At 43.2% G+C, this 24,548-nt stretch overlaps 2 protein-coding genes across 3 annotated transcripts in view; one reads left to right on the top strand and one right to left on the bottom strand.

Annotated features, from left to right (window-relative positions):
• Positions 1-9,207, bottom strand: part of POP1 (POP1 homolog, ribonuclease P/MRP subunit) — a 38,091-nt gene extending 28,884 nt beyond the window's left edge. Inside the window, exons 1-4 of one of the 2 annotated variants that reach the window (XM_039527591.1) lie at positions 9,072-9,207; positions 5,950-6,096; positions 3,586-3,774; positions 1,211-1,386 (exon numbers count right to left, since the gene is read on the bottom strand). In XM_039527591.1, the coding sequence (XP_039383525.1) occupies positions 1,211-1,386; positions 3,586-3,774; positions 5,950-6,094 (510 nt within the window). In that variant the 5' untranslated portion in view covers positions 6,095-6,096; positions 9,072-9,207. The remainder of the gene's footprint in view (positions 1-1,210; positions 1,387-3,585; positions 3,775-5,949; positions 6,097-9,071) is intronic. The other variant, XM_039527592.1, reaches the window with a different exon arrangement.
• Positions 9,208-9,312: 105 nt separating this feature from the next.
• On the top strand, positions 9,313-19,036 carry RIDA (reactive intermediate imine deaminase A homolog). The gene is made up of 6 exons (XM_039521196.1): positions 9,313-9,494; positions 13,373-13,478; positions 14,279-14,333; positions 15,371-15,439; positions 17,816-17,871; positions 18,315-19,036. Exons 1-6 carry the CDS (start codon positions 9,430-9,432, stop codon positions 18,375-18,377), a joined length of 414 nt encoding a protein of 137 aa, XP_039377130.1. The 5' UTR covers positions 9,313-9,429; the 3' UTR covers positions 18,378-19,036.
• The last annotated feature ends 5,512 nt before the right edge of the window (positions 19,037-24,548 follow it).

Genomic DNA, 24,548 nt, shown 5'->3' with positions numbered 1-24,548 from the left:
TAGAGGACATTGAACGTTGCTAACACATTTATAGCTTATATATGGTATACAATATAATTTATTGTTCATCAGTAAGATTTTTTAATTTGGGGGAGAGAAATCTCATTTTACACACTTACAAAAAACCAAAGCCTGCTAGCTAGCCTTCACCCAAGAACATTGAGGTTAAAAGTTAATTTTAGAACTTTATCAAGGAAAAAAAAAGTTTGATTGCCTATTGTCCAAATTTCTGCACAAAAATTCAAATATACTACACATTGATAACTAATATACAGAAAGACCCAGGGTGTTGAAAAATCAGTCTTCAAGTGCACCAGCAGAGTTGAATAGAGAATCCTGCACTATTCATGGCTGCTGCCAGAGTTTATTACAGCTCACTCAGGAAATCCTGCTGACAGGTGATTTTTAGCCTTTGCAAGTAGATACTGGTCTCTTCAGACAAGTGGCTGACAACTGTTAGCACCCATTATTAGTTGTACTGTATATCAGACCATATGGGATGTCAGAGGCAGATTTAAGGATACTGAGTGCCCTTGTCCTTTTCCTAAAGATTTATGAATAGCAATATACCATTAAATCATTATCTTTAAGGATAAGCTGAAGAGAACCTGAATTGCCAGGGGGCATCACTGAAGTTTGAGAAACAAGTCACTTCATTTGGTTAAAAAAAAAAAAAAAGACATGGAACTGAGTTTTTTGCTTTTTGGCTTTAGTAGGAGTCAGTCTTAAAGTTTAAGTCTCCTAATATACAGGTTAAAGGCATAAGTGACATTAGAGGACACTGAAGGCCACACCATACAGAATAATACAACATAATATATTAGTATAAACATTTGTATTTTGGAAAAAAATTACTTGAAATTATATTCAGAGTTCAGAATCTTTGCAGTGACAAGATCTTTTGATTTCAGAACCAGTCATTTTACCAAATACAGATTTGTTTAAAGAAATAATTGATTGCTTTGAAGTGATGACTGAGGGCTACCGTGAATAAGTATTTCACTGCCCTTTAATCAGTCACCCTTAAATTACTCAGAATACACATTAGAATGCTAGGGTTGGCAGTGGTAGTAACAAGAAGTTTGAGGAACCATGCACACACTAAGAGCAGGAAGGGAAAAACAGACAAAACATTATTTAAAATTAACCGAATGATGACATTTAGAGACTAGTCATATTTAGACACCAAATGCTATAAGTGAACTTGTACCTCTTTTCTGGCAATCTCACGGAGCCGTCTAGGTAGGCGTTTAATATTGTGACTCATGGCCCGTCTTCGCATGTGCCTAGGCAGAGTCTGAAAAACTAATGAATTGGAAGACTTCTGTGTAACTGCCTTCAACATAGCATTGATTTCAGCAGCACGGGCTTGAGCAAAGGTAGATGCTGAAATGAAAAAAAACCATGCAGAGGTGCTATAATGGAAACAGAATTAAATGAGAGGCTTACCTTTTGCTTATTTTGTTTTATAACACAAGTGGATACAAAAGTTTTGCAGCAATAAAGTTTGCACTTAAAATTGTGTAACTATGGAATTTTAGTATGTTGTTGCCATAACTCCCTAATGACTTACAATATTAACTTTTGTTTTGTTTAGTAAACTACTCAAATAGTTGTACCCTATTACTGAAATAACTTAAGTTATGTCAGTATTTTGATGTTCTCAGCAGAAACCAGTCATGCAGCACATGATTCTAAAAGCCTTGCTGAATATTTTCCTTAGATCACATTTAATTTAACTGAAAATAGAATTTATATAATTTGTTTTGAGTGTTCAGAGCCAAAAAAAACAAAAACAAACAAACACCCTAGCGGTGAGGATAGCCAAAAGGGCAGCAATTACAGTGTTGCAGAATGTTTAGAAATGCATTGACAATCATGCCTGGCTAACTGATAGCACTGATTTTGCACTCTGATTTAAGTTTACCAATTGATACAGTATTGCCAAATCATGTAAATTAGTGTGTTTTATTTGCCCCTTTGCTTCCATATTTGAAGGCTTTTCTCAAAGAAAAACAGCATTTAATTTGTGTGAACATAAGAACAGCCGTACTGGGCAAGACTAAAGGTCCATTTAGCCCAGTATCCTGTCCTCCGGCAGTGGCCAATGCCAGGTGCCCCAGAGGGAATGAACACAGCAGGTAATCATTGAGAGACACTGTCTCTATCACACACACTCTGTATTTCCCCTTCCCGCCTGCCCATGTACCCCCATCTCCGCAGAGTGGGGGGAGGGGAGACAGGGCTCAGAACAGAGCAGGAGAGCTTTCAGTGAGTGCCTTAAAGAGACAGTGCACGGCCTCTATCAGAAACTTCCCCAAGAGCAAGCACACCCCATCTCTGTGTCACGCCCACAGCCTTTCACTCTCCCCTCCCAACACATACTTGTATTATTATTGTTGTTACTTCTTGGTACTTCCTGCAATGCACATATATTCTCTGTAATTTTATTCTTTCAAAAAGTGTGTTATTTTATGTTTTTGTCTGGTCTATGCATTTCATAGTTTTTATTTCTCTCTTACACTTCAATTTTTTGAGTGGTGAGTTCTAAAATGCCTAACTTGTCCTGGCTGAAGTAGTTATCCCTATGGTAACTTTTTAAACACATATATTCTATCTAGGTTTTTTGTTTCTACTGGTGGCGCACATCCACACATACCTTGGTGCGCATCAAATTTATTCCGCACATGGATGGAAGAAATTAGAGGGAACATTGCACTATCCCTGCCCATCCTGGCTAATAGCCATTGATGGACCTATCCTCCATTAATTTATCTAGTTCTTTTTTTAAATCCTGTTTAGTCTTGACCATCACAACATCTTCTGGCAAAGAGTTCCATAGGTTGACTGTAAACTGCATGAAGACATTTATTTTGTTTTAAACCTGCTGCCTATTAATTTCATTTGGTGACCCTTAGTTCTTGTGTTATAAGGAGTAAATAACACTTCCTTATTTACTTTCTCCACAGTAGTCATGATTTTATAGAGCTCTATCATATCCCCCCTTAGTGGTCTCTTTTCTAAGCTGAAAAGTCCCAATCTTATTAATCTCTCCTTATATGGAAGCCGTTCCATACCCCAATACAATGGGAAAGGTACTGCTTGAATAAGTAGGGTATGCACCCCCAGGGTTCAGGCATGTTCTTACTCTACATGCCTAAGCAGTGCCTTGCAATCTACACTGCTGTTTATATCAGCGCTAGAGGATGTGTAGCATATGTCTTCTACATACTGCCGAAAGCGTGCAGTACAGACATATCTTAAAAATGTAGGTCCATTGACAGCATTCATTTTTCTAACCTACAAAAATCCAAAATATGTACATCTTTGTGACTAAGTACATTTATATCCACAATACTGAAAAAAAGTGGCTTAAAGATTTAGTGTTAGTTTCAATTCAGAAGAGTACTTCTACTGAGGGGAAAAAAACCTGATAAAATGGAAGTCCACAAGTGTATATCAAGTAAGGTCTCAGTTCTTCCAGATTTTACTATCATTTAAAAAGAAAAAGCCATGGACCTGAACTATCAGTCCATGGTAACTTCTAGCAAAAATTTCTCTGGACACTTCTCTATGGACACTTACCTGTTACGTATTTAGGCATTTCTTGAGAAACATTTTGGCGTCCTCCTCTCCAACCTCCTCTTCCTCTACCTCTCTCAACTCTATTTTGCCCCTTAGAAAAATATTGTTCTTTCCTGTATGAAGGTCCAGGAGACTGATGTTGATGTCTCTGCTGCTGAAACTCCTGCGAACTATCAGGATGGAGATCTGCTAGCACATTGAAAAAAGAAACAGAGGAAAGCGAAAATGCTATTAGGTCAGCCTGAATAAATGAGCAAATAAAGTTTTTTCTAGCATGTGACTAGATTTTGTATTGCTTTAAATATTAAGTTATCTACCCTATCAGTTTCTATTTTAAAGAAGTCAACAATAGCATAAAAGTGTTCAGTATTTTATTTTTATATATAAATGTGTTTATATTTTATATATATTTTTTATATATAAAAATAAAATACTGAACACTTTTATGCTATTGTTGACTTCTTTAAAATAGAAACTGATAGGGTAGATAACTTAATATTTAAAGCAATACAAAATCTAGTCACATGCTAGAAAAAACTTTATATATATTTGAAGAACCTTATGAAAACAATGCACTGAATGTACAAAGGTAAAGGGCTGCATTATTTATAACGCTGAAGGGAGAAGTAAAAAGCCTTGCTCTGTTCAACAGAAAGCCTCCAGCAGATTAAGAAGCTATTTTTACAGGATAAAAGTGGAGTCCAGCCCATTCTTTGGCCTCAATACCACATTAGATATGCCAGCATGGAACCTACTGCCCAGTCCCATTGACTAGAATAGGATTGTGCAGGGGTCTGCGGTGATGGCTCCCAATGCAAGATCCAGGCATCTGAGTGGATGAACTGGTGTTTTGCATATATGGGGTTCTAGAAAGACAAACAAATAGTATTTTCCCCTTAAACACATGATTGTGTGCTATGTAAATTAACTGGGTTTCCTCACATAAGATATGGAGATACATAAAGGTACTTTTCTAGGTTCTTTTGTCTACCTTAAATATATTGTTACACCTGTGTTTTTGTTAAAAGTACTTGTGTTTCACATATACAGTCTTATTTTTAAGAAAGGTATTAATTTTGTGCAACAAATTAAAGCATGTTTTCGACGCTGGAGATCCGAGCCAAGATTTTTCAGTAATGGGTGTCTGAAATTAGGATCCTAAGACACAGGTGCACAAATAAGTGGCCTGATTTTTCAAGTGAACTGATCACACAATAGTATCCACTGAATGTTTCAATATGCCTTCAACAAGGCCTCAGGAGACTAATTTTAAAAAATCTTGGCTATGGTTATAAGCCATCTTAGGTCTCAACTGGCTAAGAGTTGAGTGCTTTCAGCATAACCTTCCGTCAAACATTCCTCTTACAATTAGCTGCCTCCAAAGAGGCCTAGCAATGAAGCACCAAGAAATCAAGAATGAGGAACATTAAGATGACACCAACAACTTGAAACCTAGTCAGTTTCTAAAGAAAATTAGAAGTTGCTTCAGGTAATACTCGTGACCATAAGTCCCTCTACTAAGTTTTGTGGTTTTACAATCATAGCTTTCTTTTTTTGAAGAAGCGTTTCTCTCTTCTCTGTGAAAGGCCTATTCAAACAGGAACATGTGAAAGCAACAAAGCCAACTACACAAAACAAAATGAAAAAAGAGAAAAGTCATTTTTCTATTCAGATCCAGAGTCTGTAAGCTTATGTGATCTCTTTAAGAAGCAGTGTGTTAAAAAAAAGAAATCATAACTCTCGCTTTTTAAGTTGATGGTATCCCTTTAAAGGAGTGCACGAAACCTTGCACAAAGCTGGCCCTAAAAACATAATGCGATCATTTCATCTGTTTACAAACAGATAATTTACCTAATTAGGTGAAGAGAGGAAGTACACCTCTACCTCGATATAACGTTGTCCTTGGGGGGAGGGATAGCTCAGTGGTTTGAGCATTGGCCTGCTAAACCCAGGGTTGGGAGTTCAATCCTTGAGGAGGCCACTTAGGGATCTGGGGCAAAAATTGGTCCTGCTAGTGAAGGCAGGGGGCTGGACTCAATGACCTTTCAAGGTCCCTTCCAGTTCTAGATTGGTATATCTCCAATTACCTTACCATAGCCAAAAAATCTGACTGCATTATAGGTGAAAACATGTTATATCGAACTTGCTTTGATCCACCGGAGTGCGCAGCCCCGCCCCCTCAGGAAACTGCTTTACCGCATTATATCCGAATGTGTGTTATATCAGGTTGCGTTATATTGAGGTAGAGGTGTAGTACCACTGGTTCCAAAGCACTAAACACTGACCCACATACAAAAAGATGACAGTTGGGAAAAAGATTATTTGTATTCAATAAATGTTGAATGAACTTCACACATTTCACACCTGGTTTTGGACTTTGAAAAGATCTACTTCCCCCATTATGGTGCTGTATTCCACTATGACATGGTCCACAATCAGAAGATAAGGTGACACTGGCAGGCTGATTTCTCATTTTCTTGGCACGTTTCTTCTCTCTTGCATTAGACATATCTGGCAAAAAAAAAAAAAAAAAAAAAGATTAAAAAAGGAGACCATCAGCACATGTAGTCTTCTACTTGGCATCACAAAGCAATACCCAAAGCCTTGTCTATGCACACAAATCGTACCACTTCACCTATACACCAGTACAGTTAAGTGGGACAACTTCCCCACATGTTGCTGCAGTTCTGTTGTTATAAAAGTGCTTTACACTGGAATAGCTAATCCTGTAGGTCAGGAAAAAAGGAACAGGCTACAGTGGTATAAATAGGTTAGCAGAATTCAATTTTTTAAAATATTTCAATAGATAACATCCATGTTAATTTTTAAGCATTTTTAAATGTTATCAATTTAAGTTTTCAGTTCAACCAAATTGTGGAGAGGGGGAGAGAGACAATAATGTAATAACAGTAAATGATGAGATTCAAAGAGTAAAAGCTTTTTTAGCCGTTAAAACACAAAATCACCACCACCACTCATCAAAATATTCTCAAATCAAATTAATAAGTTCTCAATCATCATTTTTCTAACTTTTGCTATCTATAAATTTCAGTTATCAATGGAAATATTTTTTCTCCATTTGTGTGTGTATGGTAAAATCAACACTTACAGATAAATCTAAGCTTGGAAGGATTAGTTTTCTAACGCACCTTTACACAGAGAAATGCATCCACACCAGAAGTTGGACCAATTTAATTATCAAACCCTAGCAGAATAGTTTTACTAGCACAAAATCAGTGCACACACAAGGCATTAAGGAAATAAATAAATTAAATGGAAAACTGCAAGAAGATTCCTTAAAACAATCCAGCCACTGCACAAAATATTTGACAGGTTTGACTGTATGCTATATAGAAACCATTTTACAATCTATGCCAGGGGTCGGCAACCTTTGGCACGCATGCCAAAGACAGCATGCGAGCCAATTTTTAATGGCACGCTGCTGCTTGCCAGGGCCTCGCTCAGCCCACTGCCGAACCCCGGCAGCAGGCTGAGCCAGACCCCAGCAGGCAGCAGCGTGCCATTAAAAATCTGCCTGACCCAGCCCGCTCTTCTCCGCCCCCCGCCTACTGCTCTCTCTGGTGGGGGCAGAAGCAAGCTTGGTCCTGCCAGCAGCCACGCTTCCTCCTCCCCTGCCTCTTCCTCCAGCATGCTGCATCAACCCCTGCCTCCTCTCCCTCCCTGCTGCTGATGGCCCTTGCGAGGGAGGGGAGAAGAGCAGCCCCAGTGCCCTCGCTGCTCAGACTAGGAAGGAGGCGGGCAGGAGCGGAGCATATCCCTCCAGCCCCCTGCTGTGAGCCACTCAGGGCAGCGGGCTGGGAGAATGCCCCTGGTCCCAGCCCACCCCCCCCCAGTCCTCTGCCCTGACCCCTGCACCCCCCTTACACTCCAGCCCCCTGCATTCGCCCCCTCACACCCCCTGCCCTGACTCCTGCACCCTCCACACATTCCCAGCCCCCTCACACCTCCATGCTCTGACTCTTGCACCCCCCACGTCCCCACCCTGAACACCAAATGGGAGCTCCTGCACCCCCCCCCCACATTCCCACCTGCACCCCTTGCACCAAATGGGAGCTGCCCAGGTAAGCGCTCCACACCCAAACCTCCTGCCCCAACCCTGATCCTCCTCCCTCATTCTAGCTCCTGGCCAGAACGTGCACCCCAACCCCCAGCCTTGTGCTCAGTGCACCCCCACCCTCAGCTCAGTGCAGAGAGGGGGGGGAAGAGAATGGGCCAGAACCAGGGAGAAGGTAGGTACCCATTTTATGTGGGCAGGGCCGGGACCCCAGGCTGGCAGCAGGCTGAGCAGGGCCGGCGGCTGGGACCCCAACTGGCAGGGGGCCGGCAGCCAGAACCCCAGACTGAGCAGCTCAGCCCGCCGCCGGCCCCGGGTTCCGGCCGCAGGCCCCGCTCAGCCCGCCGCCGGCCCCGGGTTCCGGCCGCAGGCCCCGCTCGGCCCGCCGCCGGCCTAGGGGAATGGAACCCCAGACCAGCAGCGGGCTGGGCAGGCCAGGCCAGCGGCTTAAGATCAGCATTTTAATTTAATTTTAAATGAAGCTTCTTAAACATTTTGAAAACCTTGTTTACTTTACCTACAACAGTACTTTAGTTATATTATATATAGACAGAGGGAAACCTAAAAAACGTTAAAAGCATTACCAGCACGCGAAACCTTAAATTAGAGTGAATAAATGAAGACGTGGCACAGCACTTCTGAAAGGTTGCCGACCCCTGATCTATGCCAATCCAATCCAAATCCCAAACTGAACTTCATCTGCTGCTGAAATGGCTGAAGCAAGGCACGAGGCATTTAGCAGGTGTTTCCCATGGAGTGAACATAGTGGGGAGGGGGGCACACAATGCAGGTGTCTGACCTTCGCTTCCTGACTCAGCATGGCGGATGCTACAACGCACAGGCGGGATGACTGCTAGGGAGCCGGCTACTGCCGCATCCCCTCCGGGGCTAGCGCTCAGGGCCGGCTCCAGACCCCAGCGCGCCAAGCGCGGGCTTGGGGCGGCATTTTGCCGGCAGGCGACTCCGGCGGACCTTCCGCAGTCACGCCTGCGGATGCCCCACCGGAGCCGCGGGACCAGAGGACCCTCCGCAGGCACGTCTGCAACAGGTCCCCCGGAGCCGCGGGACCGGCGTGCTTGGGGCGGCCAAATTCCTAGAGCCGCCCCTGCTAGCGCTGCAATGCAGGGACAGGATGCCCAGGGAGGGTCCACAGCACCAGCATACAGCCAGGGCTGGGGTGATTGGCACAGGGCCGGGGCGGCCGGGCACCCCCCGCCCAGGGAGAGCGGGGCAGGGCGCCGGCACGGGGGCGGCCGGGCACCCCCCGCCCAGGGAGAGCGGGGCAGGGCGCCGGCACGGGGCGGCCGGGCACCCCGCGCAGGGAGAGCGGGGCAGGGCGCCGGCACGGGGGCGGCCGGGCACCCCCCGCCCAGGGAGAGCGGGGCACCGCGCTGAGGCCGCCTGGCGTTACCTGAACACGGACTGGTGCAGATGCCCCGAGTGGGAGCAGCCTTCTTCGGCCTCTGCCCCGCTACCGCTCTCCCGGCACTGCTCGGCTCCCCGGCCTCTCAGCCCACCACAGCCATGCCGGATCTGCTGCCGCGGTGAAAACCGCGCACGCGCATAAGACCTCTTCAGGAAAGACTACATCCCCCAGCATCCTCCTTGGGAGGCGGGCCTGTCCCCTCCGGAGACGCATGCGCGGTTCGGTGCCGTGCCCACACGTGGGATTGGGGGTGGAACCCTTAGCCTTAGGTAAAGGAACGAGACTGACCCTGCTGATCCGCAGGGAGCGACGTGCAGAGCCTCGCGAGTGACCAAGGGCAGCTATGGCCACCCTGATAAAGAGAATAATCAGCACCCCAAGGGCGCCGGCTGCAATGGGCCCCTACAGGTAACGTGCCAGCCTCATTGGCTCCTCTAGCGGGGACGGCTCTGCCTCGTAGAGCGATGGCCTTGATGCTGCGAAGAGAACCACCCAGATACCTCCGTGACTGCGGTGGGGTTCCAAGTCCGTGATCCGTATGGAGCTCGTTTTATGAATGGGGCCTGTAGACTAGACAAGGCAGAACATACTTGGGAGGCTAAAAAGGGGAACAACTTGGAGGAACTTTAAATGTAAGCTGGCAGCTCGTGTGGGCATTGCAGAAGTGAGAGTAGGATGGACTTGAAGGAAAAGATGGCTGAGGCTTAGCGAACTGGGATAAAGTGAGAATTCCACACGTTGGGAGTTGTGGGGGACAGACACAGAGATGGGGAAATTACAGTGCTTGTGTACTGCAGACCTCTTGCAATGAAGACGTGTCCATAATATTCATAATGTGTACATGCATCCGACGAAGTGGGTATTCACCCACGAAAGCTCCTGCTCCAATACATTTGTTAGTCTATAAGGTGCCAGAGAACTCTTTGCTGCATAATATTCTTGGAAATTTAAAAAACAAGAAAAATTATCACTGAACAGATGTTAATCGTGGCTGCATAATGGTAGGTTTGTCAGCCTGCATTATGAAATACTGTTTAAGTTTTCAATCTCTTTATTGCAGTGAATAGAAGCATTATTATTGGGCAACTCTATTTCAGTAAATCGTCTTTTGGTATTTACATAATGTTTTGCAATTGGCTTTGAAGTCTTTAATTGTATGCTGTCCAAAATGACTGGGTGTTGTGCCAGCAGCCATATGTTCAGTGGCAATCAAAATATGCTGAATTTGCTGAGAATGAAACATAAAAGTCTCTAAAGTTAGCCCCTCAGCACATTCCAGCAATACCAGAGAGCAGGTGTGCAGATTTTTAACCTCGCAACTGTAACCAACTTGTAGCTGATTTGTCAAGCATTGGCCAAATGGTGACTAAAAATGTGGATTTAATTGGCTGTTTTAGATTTTTTCCATTACTTACATTACTGTTGAAAGTTAAAGGCACTTCTTTTTAAAGCTCCTAGGTCACCAACATGAACAAACTCACACACTCTTATAATAAAGAAAAATAATCCAGGAAGTTCCTAGAAGTCTTCCATGATCTATGTATTTTTGGAATGACATATTCTTAACAATTCCATGTTGAAATCATGTGGCTTTAAGTAATCAAAACACTTGGTGTGTCCAGTAAAAATGAAAAAGATATCAGCTGTCTTAGTCTACTTTTTGTAATTCTTTGGCTTGGCATTTTATTTGTATCACTAATATCTATGAGATTTTTTTATAAGAATAGTTATATTTTAGTAACTGCATATTTTATTATAGCTTTTTATTTCTTACCTCATTTTGAATAGGAGGGAGGGAAACAAATTCCAGTTCAGGCAATTACAATCCACCAATCTAAATTCACCTTGATCGATCAGTTCTTCAGCCCTCATATAGATTGTGCTATTCACAACACATCTTCCATTCTTCTCTTATCCTGGCCTTCCTTCTCCATGTGCGGCCATGTCTTTTCACGATGAAATCTCCCCATCTCTTTGGAGGTCGGCCGTGGTGCTAGTACCATTGGCAACAGCTGCAGTCCACTGTCAGTGAGCCTCGCTATATGCCTGACCCATCACTTGTTACTGTACCTGCTTTCAACAACAACGGCCTGCACTCCACTCTGCTGGTTGATCACTTCATTGGGGACTCAGTTGTGGACTGAAATCCCCAGAATTCTTCTTTCCATCGCCCTCTCTATGACAGACAGTTGCTGCTCCTCTATCTTCATCAGCGTCCATGTTTCGCTGCCATATAACATTGCTGGCAGTATTGTTGAGTTGAAGAGGTTGGTGCATGTTGCCTTGCTGACTTGGCGGACATCCTTGATAGAATTGATGTGCGCCAACCAGCTATCTTTCTTTGTGAGAGTTCACCTTCCTGATTGTGGAACATGTTAATTTCTTGGCCTAAATAGACGTATTGCTTGACTTCTTCTTTTGTTCTCCCTTGTCTGTTATTTGGGCTTTTGGCAAGGCATCAGACCACATAAATTTTGTTTTGGAGCGGTTCATTTTCAGCCTGACTTGGCTGCTTTTTGTGTTGCATTCTCGCAGTATTTTCTGTAGTTTGACAGTATTTTCAGCAATCAACATGATATCGTCCACGAATCTGAGGTGTTTAACTGGTCTCTGTTGATTCCACCCTTCCAATTCATCTGCCTCATTACCATTTTGAGGCAGGCTGTGAAGAGTTTCAGTGAAACAGGGTCTCACTGGAATGCGAAGGGGATGTCAAACAGAGTTATATCTCTAGGGTAGTCAGAATTTGCTTCCTTTAGTAGTTTGATGTACGCCTCTACCCCAATATAACGCTGTCCTTGGGAACCAAAAAATCTTACTGTGTTATAGGTGAAACCGTGTTATATCAAACTTGCTTTGATCCACCGGAGTGCGCAACCCCACCTTCCCTCCCCCCGGAACGCTGCTTTACCGCATTATATCCGAATTTGTGTTCTATCGGGTCGCGTTATATCAGGGTAGAGGCGTAGTTTGTGTCAATGCCCTGCTCTGCAAGAGCTTTTAACACTATTGATCTCTACGCTGTTGAACGCTTTTTCATAATCAACGAAGGCAATGCATAAAGGCAATTTGTATTCCTTTGAGCATTCCAATAGCTGGTTTATAGTGAAAATATGATCCATTCTGCTGAAATTCCTTTGAAAACCTACCTGCTCTCTCGGCTGCTGCTCGTCCAGACTCTGTGAGAGTCGGTTTGTTATTATTTTGGTGAACAACTTGTAGACATGTGAGAAGCGGGCATATTGGACAACAGTTCTTTAGATCTTCACAATCGCCCTTCTTGTACAGCAAAATGGTGTTGGACTTCTTCCAGCTAGACGGTACCTTCTCCATGTCTAATGGCTAAACCTCTGAGCAAGGGTTTCCCAAAGGTCTTGGCCTCCAGCTCTTATCATTTTGGTTGTCAGTCTGTCTTTTCCTGCAGCTTTTCCTTCTTTCATTTGGTAAACTGCATGTCGAACTTCGCAGACAAGGACTGGGAGTCTAAATTATCCCTTTATTTTCAAAGGGATAAAGCATTCTTCATTTCCTGCCCTAATCTTTTGTGTACTGTGTCTGTGCACTATTAAACAGCTCTTGTGTTTCACTTCAGTGACTGGTGAAGTGAGCTTTATAATAACGCTTGTAGATCTCAAAACTTATTACAAGGGAAAGCATTATATCCATTTTACAAATGGAAAAACTGAGCCACAGATACATGGAGTAACATGCCTAAGGTCACAATGCTGATAGTGGCAGAGAAGAAAATAGAATCCAAGTCTCTTGAGTCATAATTTAACACTATACCACTGGTCCAAGCTGCCAGAAATGTATCTCTTACCTGAATCTCGGTGGTGTTGAGACATAACAATGTTTGTAAAAGCACTTCGAGAGCATGGGATGGATAGCACCACTTTAATTTATTATGGGCAAGACTTTCAAAAGTGAGTAGAGGGGTTGTTGATAGTAGAAATATATCTTTTTAGAAGCTTGAAAGTGACATTCTTTTTGTTACCAGGTTAACTTTTCTGTTTTCCGTAAACACTGACTCTACCTTTTCTACTACTAAAAATAACTGGCCCTATGATTCTTACACAGTACTTTACTTTCCAAAGAGGTGGAATAGTCTGTTGCCACGGTGCCACCTTCCCAGTCTGAGTTTTCTACCTCCATAAAATGTTATAAATTAATGGGGGAAAAGATGAAATATTTCTTCAAGAGGTTTGCTCAGAATAGTTCTGAGTGGTTGGATGGAAACGAGATTTTTCTGGATGAACTATAAATATATGTATGACTTACAATTGCAGTCAAGCAGTGCTGATAGACCGGACCATGTATATCGCAGGACAGCTAGGCACGGATCCTTCTAGTGGTCAGCTTGTGCCTGGAGGGGCAAAAGAAGAAGCTAAACAGGTAAGAAGTTATCCAAAGTCTCCTAGCAATAAACTTAATATTTGAGTGTCTTAATCTTCGGCCTGTGTTTAGGCCCTGGAGCTACTGTATTCACAGAGAACAGAGGCCCAAATGTGGAGGCTGGAGTATTGGAGACCATCCCGCACAGCAATCCAGGGAGCTGGGGGAGGACTAAAGTAGAAGAAAATGCCTTCTCTCCATCCTTGCCTTCCTCTACCCAAATAATGGGAGGGTGGGTAGGAAATAGTGAGAAATCCTTATTTCCAGCGGGGTGGGGGAAATGGTGCTTTAAATTTAATTGGACAATTACTGACTGTTTGCAGTGTTGTCACAGAGCTCTTCCTCAGGCGACGCTCAAAAGCTTGTCCCTTCCACCAGCAGAAGTTGGTCCATTAAAAGATATTACCTCACCTACCTTGTTACTCATTCATTAGACACTTATAACAAAGACTGAGCCTCCAAGCAGACACTAGGGAGGGGAGCTAAGTAAGAATCTTATGGCTGGCCTACTTGTCAGGGCCTTGCCTCTGGACCTTGCTGTTGTGCAGTGGGGAGTCCCTCATCTTACGTATGTGCCTTTTCCTGAGTTAAATCAGGAATGAAAATGGAAGCCCTGCTGGAAGTGCAGTCACTGTGGAAGATGATTCGTAACCTGCTTTTCTTTTCTAATGAAAAGGTTGGCTACCATCCGAGGTTGTCTGGAGTAAACTTTGATAGCTACATCTTGTGGTGCTGGTATGTAGAGAAGCTATAACTTTAACAATGTCAGTACCTCAAGGCTCTGTTTTTCTTCTCGACAGGCACTACAAAATATAGGGGAAATCCTGAAGGCTGCAGGCTGCGACTACTCCAATGGTGAGTGCTTACGTAACAATAGTAGAGATGTCCAAGTATTTTATTTAGAGAAGAAAATAAAGTGACTCTTTTAAGGGAATCTTTTGTTGAATACACAGTTGGTGTTTATAGCTGTGATACAAAAGAAAATATGATCCTAGACCCAAGGATTTTAAAATTGAAAAAGACAACCCAGTACACCTGGGAAACCCAGGGAAAGATTTTTATTAGAGGGGTGTGTATACTAGGCTGTCCTTGCCCCAAATTTCTGAATAGTGATGCTACTGTTTTCAGCCCCATCTGTAGAGAGGGCTCCAGATGGTGGCTGGCACTTTAAGCATCCTGTCCTCTAACCCAACTCAGCAGGTCTACAGGAACTGGGGTGAGATTCAGAAAGGTATTTAGGTTCCTATTTCCCTTTGGCTTCAAGCTGCCTAAACACCTTTGTGAATCCCACCCCTGGGGCTTATAATGCTGCCAACACTAGTGCTATAACCGTGGAGCTGAGAAAGCATTAGCAATGGGAAAGAGGGTGAGGGGGGCTTAAAAGGGAGTTTAACAAAAAATCATAGTGTAGACCTTGGCCTTGGAAAGTCAATGGCTTAGGGTACAGTAACACATGTGCGCTTCATGGAAGAAATGAGCTTCGCAAAGGAATTTAAGGTTACGATTTTTAAAGCTGCTTTAGGGACACCCAGTTCCCATTAATTTCCCTTAGTAGGCAATGAAAGCATGAAGTGAGTCTATAGGTGTGTGCCCCTTTGAAAATTCCTGACACTGCACTTAATTAGGAAAACAATCTTGTGAAAGCAGTAGTGCATGCAGCATTTCAGGGCACGTCACTGTTTCTAAAATGTCATGATCTAGTGTAATAAGTTGGTATGAGTGGATCTAACTTCATTTTTATTTGAACAATAGCTGTCAGTGTTCAGAGTGGGTGAGGTTTATCACTTGAGGTAAAATGAAGTATATGAACTGAATATTAAAGAAATACACTGGGAGTTTCATGCTGCATACAACCCAGCGCTCCATAATATCTGCATTTGTGTAACTTCTAGTTGTAAAGACTACTGTGTTGATGGCTGACATGAAGGACTTCAGTGATATTAATGAAACCTACAAGCAGTGTAAGTGGATGTTTTGTTTCCATTTTAGTAGTATCTTGTACAGTTTTATTGCTCACTAAGAGTAAAACTTAATGACAATCTATTTTGGCATTCTTTAAGGTATGGGTTGAAACTGGATAGTCAAAACAAAAAGGAAAGTGACTTAGAAATAAGCATAGTTCATGCAAAACTTCAGTAGGAATATTAGTCATTCCCATTGACTCGGGTGTTCAGATTATTCCTGCTAGCTATATCTGTGTCTCAGTTTAATATGCTCTTAATAGTCCATATGTAAAAAGGACTATGGATAGGATTCAAATTCCATACCTATGTTACACAAATCATAGGGCCAGATGATGGTGTCAGTCATACTGTAGATCCACAAAACTTGGTGTATTAGAAGGGCAGCTTCAGCATTTAACTGACACTGCTATAATACTTCATCCTTCAATGAGGCAGATCTCCCAATGTACATGTCTCCCATGCTTTGTAGAACCCCCCCAGAGGGGTATGGCTTTATCAAAAGTGGGTGAAAGTGGAACTGTATTCTTACATTCATATGACAGCCAAAACAGATGGATCAGAATGGAAACTTGCACTCTGGAACCTGCTCACATATGTAGTTGATAGGGTGTCTGGTCTTACAGTTCTCTCAGATAAACTGGTAATCCAGAAACAAAATTTAGCACTCACTAACATTGTGGGATTCTAACACTCTGTGCATAAATTGTTTTTTATAGACTCAACAAGATAAAAAAAAATAACACCCCTCACATAATACTTTAGACTTCAGCTAATTCTTCTTACAACACCACTCTGAGATGATGGGCAAATACAATATTGTCTGTGATATAAACTTGTAAAGAGGGGCTCTCTCAGAACAGAGAGCTCAGTTCAATGTGGCTGAATAATAAATATGAAAATTAATTTGGTATGTTCTTGGCTTTCTCTCTCAGCAACTTAGAATCCATATGAGAGGAGGAGGTGGGGACTGTATGTCATGTACCAAATGAGAACTAGCAGTGTTTGAGCATAGCTTAATGGTTTACCAGAGCCCAAAATGGTATGCCTCCTAAACACTGCAGAGCCTAGTAAAAATCAGTTCCTTGGTATTACTGGACTCGTAGAGCCACATATGTGCAGACTTTTTACAATTCTACATGCACACCACTGTATTTTCCCTAATGTTATGCTGCTGTAGGCAGCCTTCAAATGATTAATTTGTCGGGTTGTCTGGGGTTGTGTGTGTTTGTTTATCTGTTGCTATCTTGAAATAATCTGTTGAATTCTTTGGTGGGAGGCTGGTTGTTTAGTACAAGTATTACAGATAACACCATTCCTATTTGAGAACATAAAGGATAGTTGGTAAAATTTAGAGTACATTGAGGTAGGAGATTCTTAAGGGCCCAATTCTGCATTTTGAAACAGGAACATGGGACCCTGAGTACTTATCTATATAATCCAAATATGTGTTGACTCAATTTTTAAATCAGTAGCAGCTTCTGGCCTCAAGTAACTGTTTTTCTTTTATGCTAGATGTGGTTTCTGAATCTGAAGTAGTCTCTCTCTTGTATGTCAAAATGCAATTCCATGGGCATATGTACAATATGCAGAACAGTTAAATATCTAGTTGCTCATTACCAGGCTCCCATGTAGCTGTAATTCATTAACACATTTGGTGTTTGCTCTTTCATTGTGACTTATTAACCTGATTCAGTAACAAGACCTTGTTATCAGGTGCTGATCATAGAATTAAAACTTACTAGTAAAAGCTGTCTACAACAGCTGAATTCGCACAGTATTATACCAGATCTCTTACTCTGTTAGCTAGGTATCCGCAAAGTAGGAGCCTAATCATGGAGTTCAATTAAACTGCATGGAGTGCAGGTGAGGGCATACTGTATAAAGGTAGCTGAAAACTCCCCTTTGCTCTCCATTGATCCTGGTGCTGCTCTGTGCAGGGTGGGCTCCTATGCTAGGTGAGTTTGTGTGTAATGCAAGGTATCATTACCATGCCCCTCCTTTGTCCGGGGCCCCTTTTCCTTGCTCATCTGGATATGAGAGCCCCCACATCAACTATGTCTTTGGAAGATCACCCATATACTGTGGTGACCTTTCCTGGCACAAGTAAGCTGGTGCTTAGGGCCATTCTATGCCAGTGGTATAAACAGTGGCTGCATTGTACAAGAGAAGCTGATCTATATGTTTCTTCTTGATCATGAAAAAGTAAATTACTGAGATTGTATAACAAGCCAAAAAATCCAGCAATTTTTGTCTCATAGCTGTTAAACTGTAAATGTTCTACTGTGTATATGTATCTCTATAGATAAGTCTGAACTGTGTCTTGTAGGGCAAAGTTTAAACCATTCGTTCATTTGTTTATCTTTTAAACTGTAGTTTTCAGGAGTAACTTCCCAGCCAGAGCTGCCTACCAGGTTGTTGCTTTGCCAAAAGTGAGTGGCAATTGTTCTTCTATAAATATCTGTTCTCTCTCTCTCAACTTCTTGCAGCTGGAGGATTTTCATTCATAGCTAACTCTTCTGAATAGTTTGTTTTGAGTGAAGGATTTTTTCTTATGTAGTTAAAATGTGTAATCTCTCTGACACACACACACACACACACATATGTAACATTAAAGGGGAGGAAACGTCTCTTCAGGGATAAGGGATTATTCTGTGTAGAAGAACGATTAAAATAAAGCTTTCAATTTTCATTAACATTGATGAAGAAATTACTAATACAAAAAAATTAATCACGATTTGTAGAATAAACCTTTTTGCAACAGCAACATCAGTGGTTTTCCAAGGTGTTTTTTTCTAAAGGGCACTATGTTCAATAAAATTTTTAAAAATGTAGGTCTCTAAATTCCTGTTCTGCTTCAATGTTTTCCCCATAGGATGCACGAGTTGAGATTGAAGCTGTAGCCATCCAAGGACCAATCCAAGAGGCATCAGCATGACTATAAATACAATACTCTAATGCCCTACTAATTGTGTCTGAGGCTTAGGCCCTGTTCCTGCAATTGGCTGCCTGTGGGCTCACCCCCATGGAAATCATGGAAGCTCCATGGAGATGCACCTTGCACAGTCAATTGCAGGATCTTACGTTCTCTAAAATGCCAATTGTGTAATGAATTTTGTGCAGGCAGATTCCTGTGCCCATGTGTTGCCCCATTATTAATGGAGCTCTGTGCTGGTTTCAGGGTTTGTCTATGCTCATTGCAGGACTGGGGCCTTAGTCTGTAGTTGTGGCTGGGTATTGTTACCTTCCTAAATGGTTGTTTCAGGTAAGGTTATCCAATAATGAACAAACTCTCAAAATATATGGAGGTAGGGAATTACATTGGTGGTAACTTGCAGAACTGACAGCATATGTTTTTACCTTTAGAAATCCTGCTAGCACTCTAGCTATAAATCATAGTTCTGGGTTTTAATACATCACTTAATATTTTTATAATTGAGGTGGAGTTCATGCATTTCTAACTATAGAAAACCTGATTTGCTGCAGCACAGAGGTGAAAATATATATTTGGATGAACTTTGAACACCTGAAGTGTTGATTTAGATCCTGGACCTATATATCTAGATCTGATTTATCTTAGAAGTGACTCTTTAGGGGGAAAAAAAACTAACACACACTACTTTGCAGAAGTATGAGTAACTCATGTAAATCAGTTGAAAATTAATTTTTTGTTTGAACTTTAGCACAGCTTCAAGTATCTGAAAGCGTACAAGTATAATTTTGAATTACCTTGTTTAATTAAAAATAATTAGTACATATTTTCCCCAAAGCTAGATCTAATGGGAATAAACCATAATTGCATGTATTAAATATGATGGTCTCTGTTTTTTTGGAATAAATTTGCTTTTTCATTTAAAAATAAATGCTTATCTTTCTTGCTATGACAACATGATGTCCTGGGAGGTGTGCTACCTGCCGCCAAGATGTTATGGAAAGGTTGCTGAACCACATCTGTCCCTCTCACTACTACCCCATGCTGCTCATCCAGCTGGGCACTAATTATATTGCTAGGTCTCACTCCGAGCAGATCAGCAGCGACTTCAGGGCTCTGAGTGAGACCAAGGCGGAGAAGTCAGGAGCACAGGTTCTGTTCCCATCCATCTCCAGACTGAAGTTAAGGGTGCAGGCAGGGACATGTGCATCCTGGAGACGAATGCATGACTGCACACGTGTTGGTAGGAGGGCTTTTGCTTCATTGACCATGGAATGCTGTTTGAGAAGAAAGTCGGCTGGGAAGAGCTGGAGTCCACCTGACCAGGCAGAGGAAGAACATCTTCCTGTACCAACTTGCCAACCTAGTGAGCGGGTATTAAACTAGGTTGAAAGGGGGCAGGTAACAGCCCACAGGTAAGCATAAAAAAAAAAGACTACCTTAACATGTCTACAGGTTGGGAGGGTCATAGGAGCAACAAGAGGGTAGGCTTGGGGGGGAGTCTGCTTGACATCTAAGATGTCTCTACACAAATGCAAGGAGTATGGGGAATAAATAGGAAGAACTGGGTCGATTAGTACATAGTTAAATTTTATTAAAGCTAATGTTAAAAAAAAAAAGTTATAGTACACAGCTTAAGAAAAGAGTGTCTGTACATCTGGGTATAGGACTTAGATTATCCACAATACAAAATTTGTTTTAAAAAGTCCATAAGATACATATAGTGCACAATCAGCAATAACCCAAATTAAGGTGAATACATTTAACAATACAGTTTAGATATTAGAATCTGAATACTTGGGTGCATCACTCATGAAAAGTTATACAGAGAGTTGGTTGTAGAAAGCAAATATAGGAAGGAGTGAAGATTGCCCCTCAGTAATTGAGCATTTAGCTTAGATTGTCCATTTGGAAAATACAGTCCATGAGAAAAGTATTTGTTACTTGTATTACTTAATTGGCAACAGAGAGAGAGAGAAATCTCATTATTGGACTATTGGTATGAAAGGGTAGAGCTTGTTCAAGGGGAAAAAGGGAAGCCACCGACTCCGTGGGTGCTCCAGGGCTGGAGCACCCATGGAAAAAATTAATGGTCAGCTCCTCCCAGCACCACCTATCCACCAGCAGCCCCTGCTGATCAACTATTCCCCCCTCCCTCCCAGCACCTCCTGCCTGCCATGATCAGCTGTTCTGCAGCGTGCAGGAGGCACTGGGGGGAGAAGTGGAACTTGGAGGAAGGAGTTGGGAGGGGACTTGGGGAAAGGGGTGCAGGCCGGGTGGAAGCTTGGAGGGAGGGGTGGGGGTGGGGGAGCAGGGGGCTGAGCACCCCCGGGCCTGATGGAAGCTGATGCCTGTGTGTTGAATTATACATTAGGAATATGTACATTTATTCTGAGATCCAGAAGGAGGTAAGTGGCAGACCAGTTTAAAGTTGCTGGGTAAAGAAAAAAAGGGCGGGGGGAATAGGATTGGGAGGGATTGGTCATGGTAGGGTCTACTATAGACCATCAACTCTGGAAGAGAATGAGGCATTTCTAAAACATAAATATCCAAAACACAAGACCTGATACTAATGGGGGATTTTAACTACCCAGGTATCTGTTGGAAAAGCAATATGACAAAACAGCATTTCCTGTAAGTTCTTGGAATGTATTGGGAACAATTTTGTTTCAAAAAGTGGAGGAAGTAGCCAGCGGGGGCAGCCATTTTGGACTTGATTCTGATCACTAGGGAAAATTGATTGTAACTCTGAAAGTAGAGAGTACTTCAGGGGAAAGTCACCATGAAATGACTTCATGATTTTAAGGAAAAGGAGAGAGAGCAGCAGAATAGGGACAATGGACTCTTGAGAAAAAAACCAACTATAACAAACTCAGAGAACAGGTAAGTAAGGGCTCAGGAAAAGAAAATCTATCAGTTAAAGGAGTCCAGGAGAACCGGCAGTTTCTCAAGGAGACATAGTTTGTAGCTGTGCCTTTAATAATCTCAATACAAATGAAAGGTAGGAAGAATAGTAAGAGGCCAGTATGGCTCTGGCAGGAGCTCTTTAATGACCTGAAAATCAGAATGAATCCCACAAGAAGTGAAAACAGACAACTTGCTAACAGCATGAAAGAAGGCACAAGTATGTAAGGATGAAATCAGAAAGGCTTAGGCACAAAGTGAATTACACCTAGCAAGGAATATAAAAGGCAAGAAGACGAGAGTCTGTAAATACATTAGGAGAAAGATGAAAGAAAGTGTAGGTCCTCAATGGGAAGGAGAGCAAATAATTGATTACATCAGGAAGGCTGAGTTTAATGCCTGTTTTGTTACCATCTTCACTAAAAGGGTTAATGGTGACCAGATACTCAATACAATTAATATTAAACAAGGGGGGAGGGATGCAAGCCAAAATAGGGGAAGAACTAGTTAAAGTATGTTTAGAGAAGTTAGATGTATTTAAATCAGCAGGGCCTGATGAAACTTACGGCATGGTACTTAAGGAACTAGTTAAAGCAATCTCAGAACCACTAGCAATTATCTTCAAGAACTCCTGGAGGACAGGTGAGGTCCCAAAAAAGAATATTTATCGTTAAAGTGGGAACCAGGGGACCCAGGGAATTACAGACCAGTCAGCATAACTTCAATAAATGAAAAGATACTGGAACAATTAAACAACACTATATCCCAGTGGTTCTCAACCAGAGGTACATATACCTCTGGGGGTACACGGAGGCAGAGGCGCCAACTCCATGGGTGCTCTGGGGATGGAGCACCAATGGGAAAAAATTGGTGGATGCTTGGCACCTACCAGCAGCTCCCTGCCCCACCTCAGCTCTGCCTCCATCTCCTCCTGAGTGTGCTGCGTGCCCACTTTTTCCACCTAGCTCCCAGCGCTTGTGCCACAAAACAGCTGTTTTGCATGGGAAGTGCTGGGAGGGAGGGGGGAGGCGAGGGAATGCAGTGTGCTGGGGAAGAGGCGGGGCCAGGACAGGGATTTGGGGAAGGGGTCCAATAGAGCAGGGAGGGGTGGAGTTAGTGTGGGGACTTTGGGGAAGGGGTGGGAATGGGGGTGGGGCAAGGGTGGAGTCAGGGTGGGCCAGGGGCGGGGGGGGGCACAAGCACCCACCAGCGCTGGGGAAAGTTGGCGCCTATACGCAGACGTCTTCCGGGGGTACATCAACTCATTCAGATGTTTGTCTAGTTTAACAACAGGCTACATAAAAAGCACTAGCGAACTCAGGCCAAACTAAAATTTCATACAGACAATAACTTGTTCATATTCCTCTATATACTATACACTGAAATGTAAGTACAATATTAATATTCCAATTGATTTATTTTATAATCATATGGTAATCCAATCCCACTCATTGGAGGTTTTAAAGAACAGGTTGGACAAACATCTGTCAGGGTTGGTCTAGGTTTACATAGTCCTGCCTTTGCAGAGGGCTGGAGTTAATGACCTCTTGAGGTCCCTTCCACCAGTCCTACATTTCTATGAGTCTATGGACATAAAGGCTTTCCAAGGGAGAACTGAAAGGAATATGGTAGCCTAGTGATGAGCTGCCAAAATCTTAACAACCGGTTCCCTATAAAAAGGTCTGATTTAAGGGATGTGCCACAGTATGTATTTTTTGTACCAATAGGGTTACCACATGTCCGTATTTTCCCGGGAGGAATTTTTAAAAATTCCTCCCAGACGGTGATTTAAGAACCAAAAAGCCTGACATGTCTGGGAAAATACAGATGTATGTTAACCCCATCTAAAGTTCTTTTTTAAAAAGATGGGCCTGAACTAGAAATGAGCTCCGTTTCACAGGTGGGTCCCCACCACTCCTTGGGGATGTGCTAGGGTGACCAGCTGTCCTGATTTTATAGGGACAGTCCCAATTTTTGGATTTTTTTCTTATATAGGCTTCTATTACTCCCCACCCCGTCCCAATTTTTCACACTTGCTGACTGGTCACCCTAGGGTGCCCACATGTGTGGGTCCCAGCTGCTCCCTGCCCCCCCCCACCCCGATTGAAGCAGGTGTGCAGAGTTACTACCCTGGGAATTGTAGGGCAGCAGTGGACTTGGGGCCAGCTGCAGACGGGCATGTGGCAGGGCTAGCTGGAGGCAGGGGGTGTGGGGTGGGCCAGAGATGGGGGGGGGAAGGGAGAGGCTGGATGGAGGCAGGGCGGGGGTGACTGGAGGTAGGGGCTGGCTGGAGGCAGGGTAGGGGGGTGTGGGGCTGGCTGGAGGCAGGGTAGGGGGGTGTGGGGCTGGCTTGCTTCAGGCAGGGCTGCAGGGGGGTGCGGCAGGGGGTGGCTGGAGACGGCAGGGGGTGGCTGGGGGCAGCGGATGTGGGGCTGGTGTGGGCAGAGCAGGGGGTGCAACAGGGGCTGGCTACGGGCAGGGTAGCGGGTACTCATGGGGAGAGCGGCTCAGAGCAGCCCAAGCAGCAGCAGGACACAGCCCAGGCCCAGCAGAGCAGCTGGGGACCAACCAGGCAGCAGCAGGAGGCCCAGGGTTCAGGGGAGAAGTAGCAGCAACAGGGCCACATGGCTGCCCACATGGCTCCCACAGCGCAGCGCCCCCGGTGGCCAGAGGAGGAATTACATCACTTTCTGGCCAGAGCTCATCAAAGTCACAGCACCCCCTCGCAGGGAAGCGGGTTAACAACTGGTTCTAAAACTGCTTCAAACTCTGGTAGCCCTGAGAAAATGGCAGGTGTAATCAATCTTATGTAAACAAATGCTTGTCCCATACAGTGCTTTGATGGCTATAGGCTCAGATTGAGAAAAAGCTTCTATTCTATCTCATAATGGGTGAATGAAAATAATCCTACATGACAGCAGAGAATTTACTTAGGTTCCATGTGTATTTTACTATGATGGCATTACAGCTGTTGAGAGTGCTTTGAACTAAGATCAGCTCTTTAGGAGGAGGGGATTTTTTTAACACCTTTAAATATCCTCTTCAGACTGTAATTAGATACTGTCATTAGTCCAGTTATGCTGTATCTCTGCACTTGATATCAGTAAAACAAATCATATTGGACTGTTACTTAAAATGTAGCCAAGTGTTTGACTACATTTGTGGTTCATTATAAAAAAATGTGCAAAAGACAAAATAACCAAATTTAGCCAATTTTATTGCCTAAAGACAAAAGAGTACATACAGTACGAAAAGGAGAGAGACATACGCCTT

The sequence above is a fragment of the Mauremys reevesii genome, linkage group 2, assembly GCF_016161935.1.
Source record: "Mauremys reevesii isolate NIE-2019 linkage group 2, ASM1616193v1, whole genome shotgun sequence".
NCBI lineage: Eukaryota > Metazoa > Chordata > Testudines > Geoemydidae > Mauremys > Mauremys reevesii.
The sequence above is the reverse complement of the archived record's forward strand: the minus strand, read 5'-3'. Positions and strand labels throughout refer to the sequence as shown.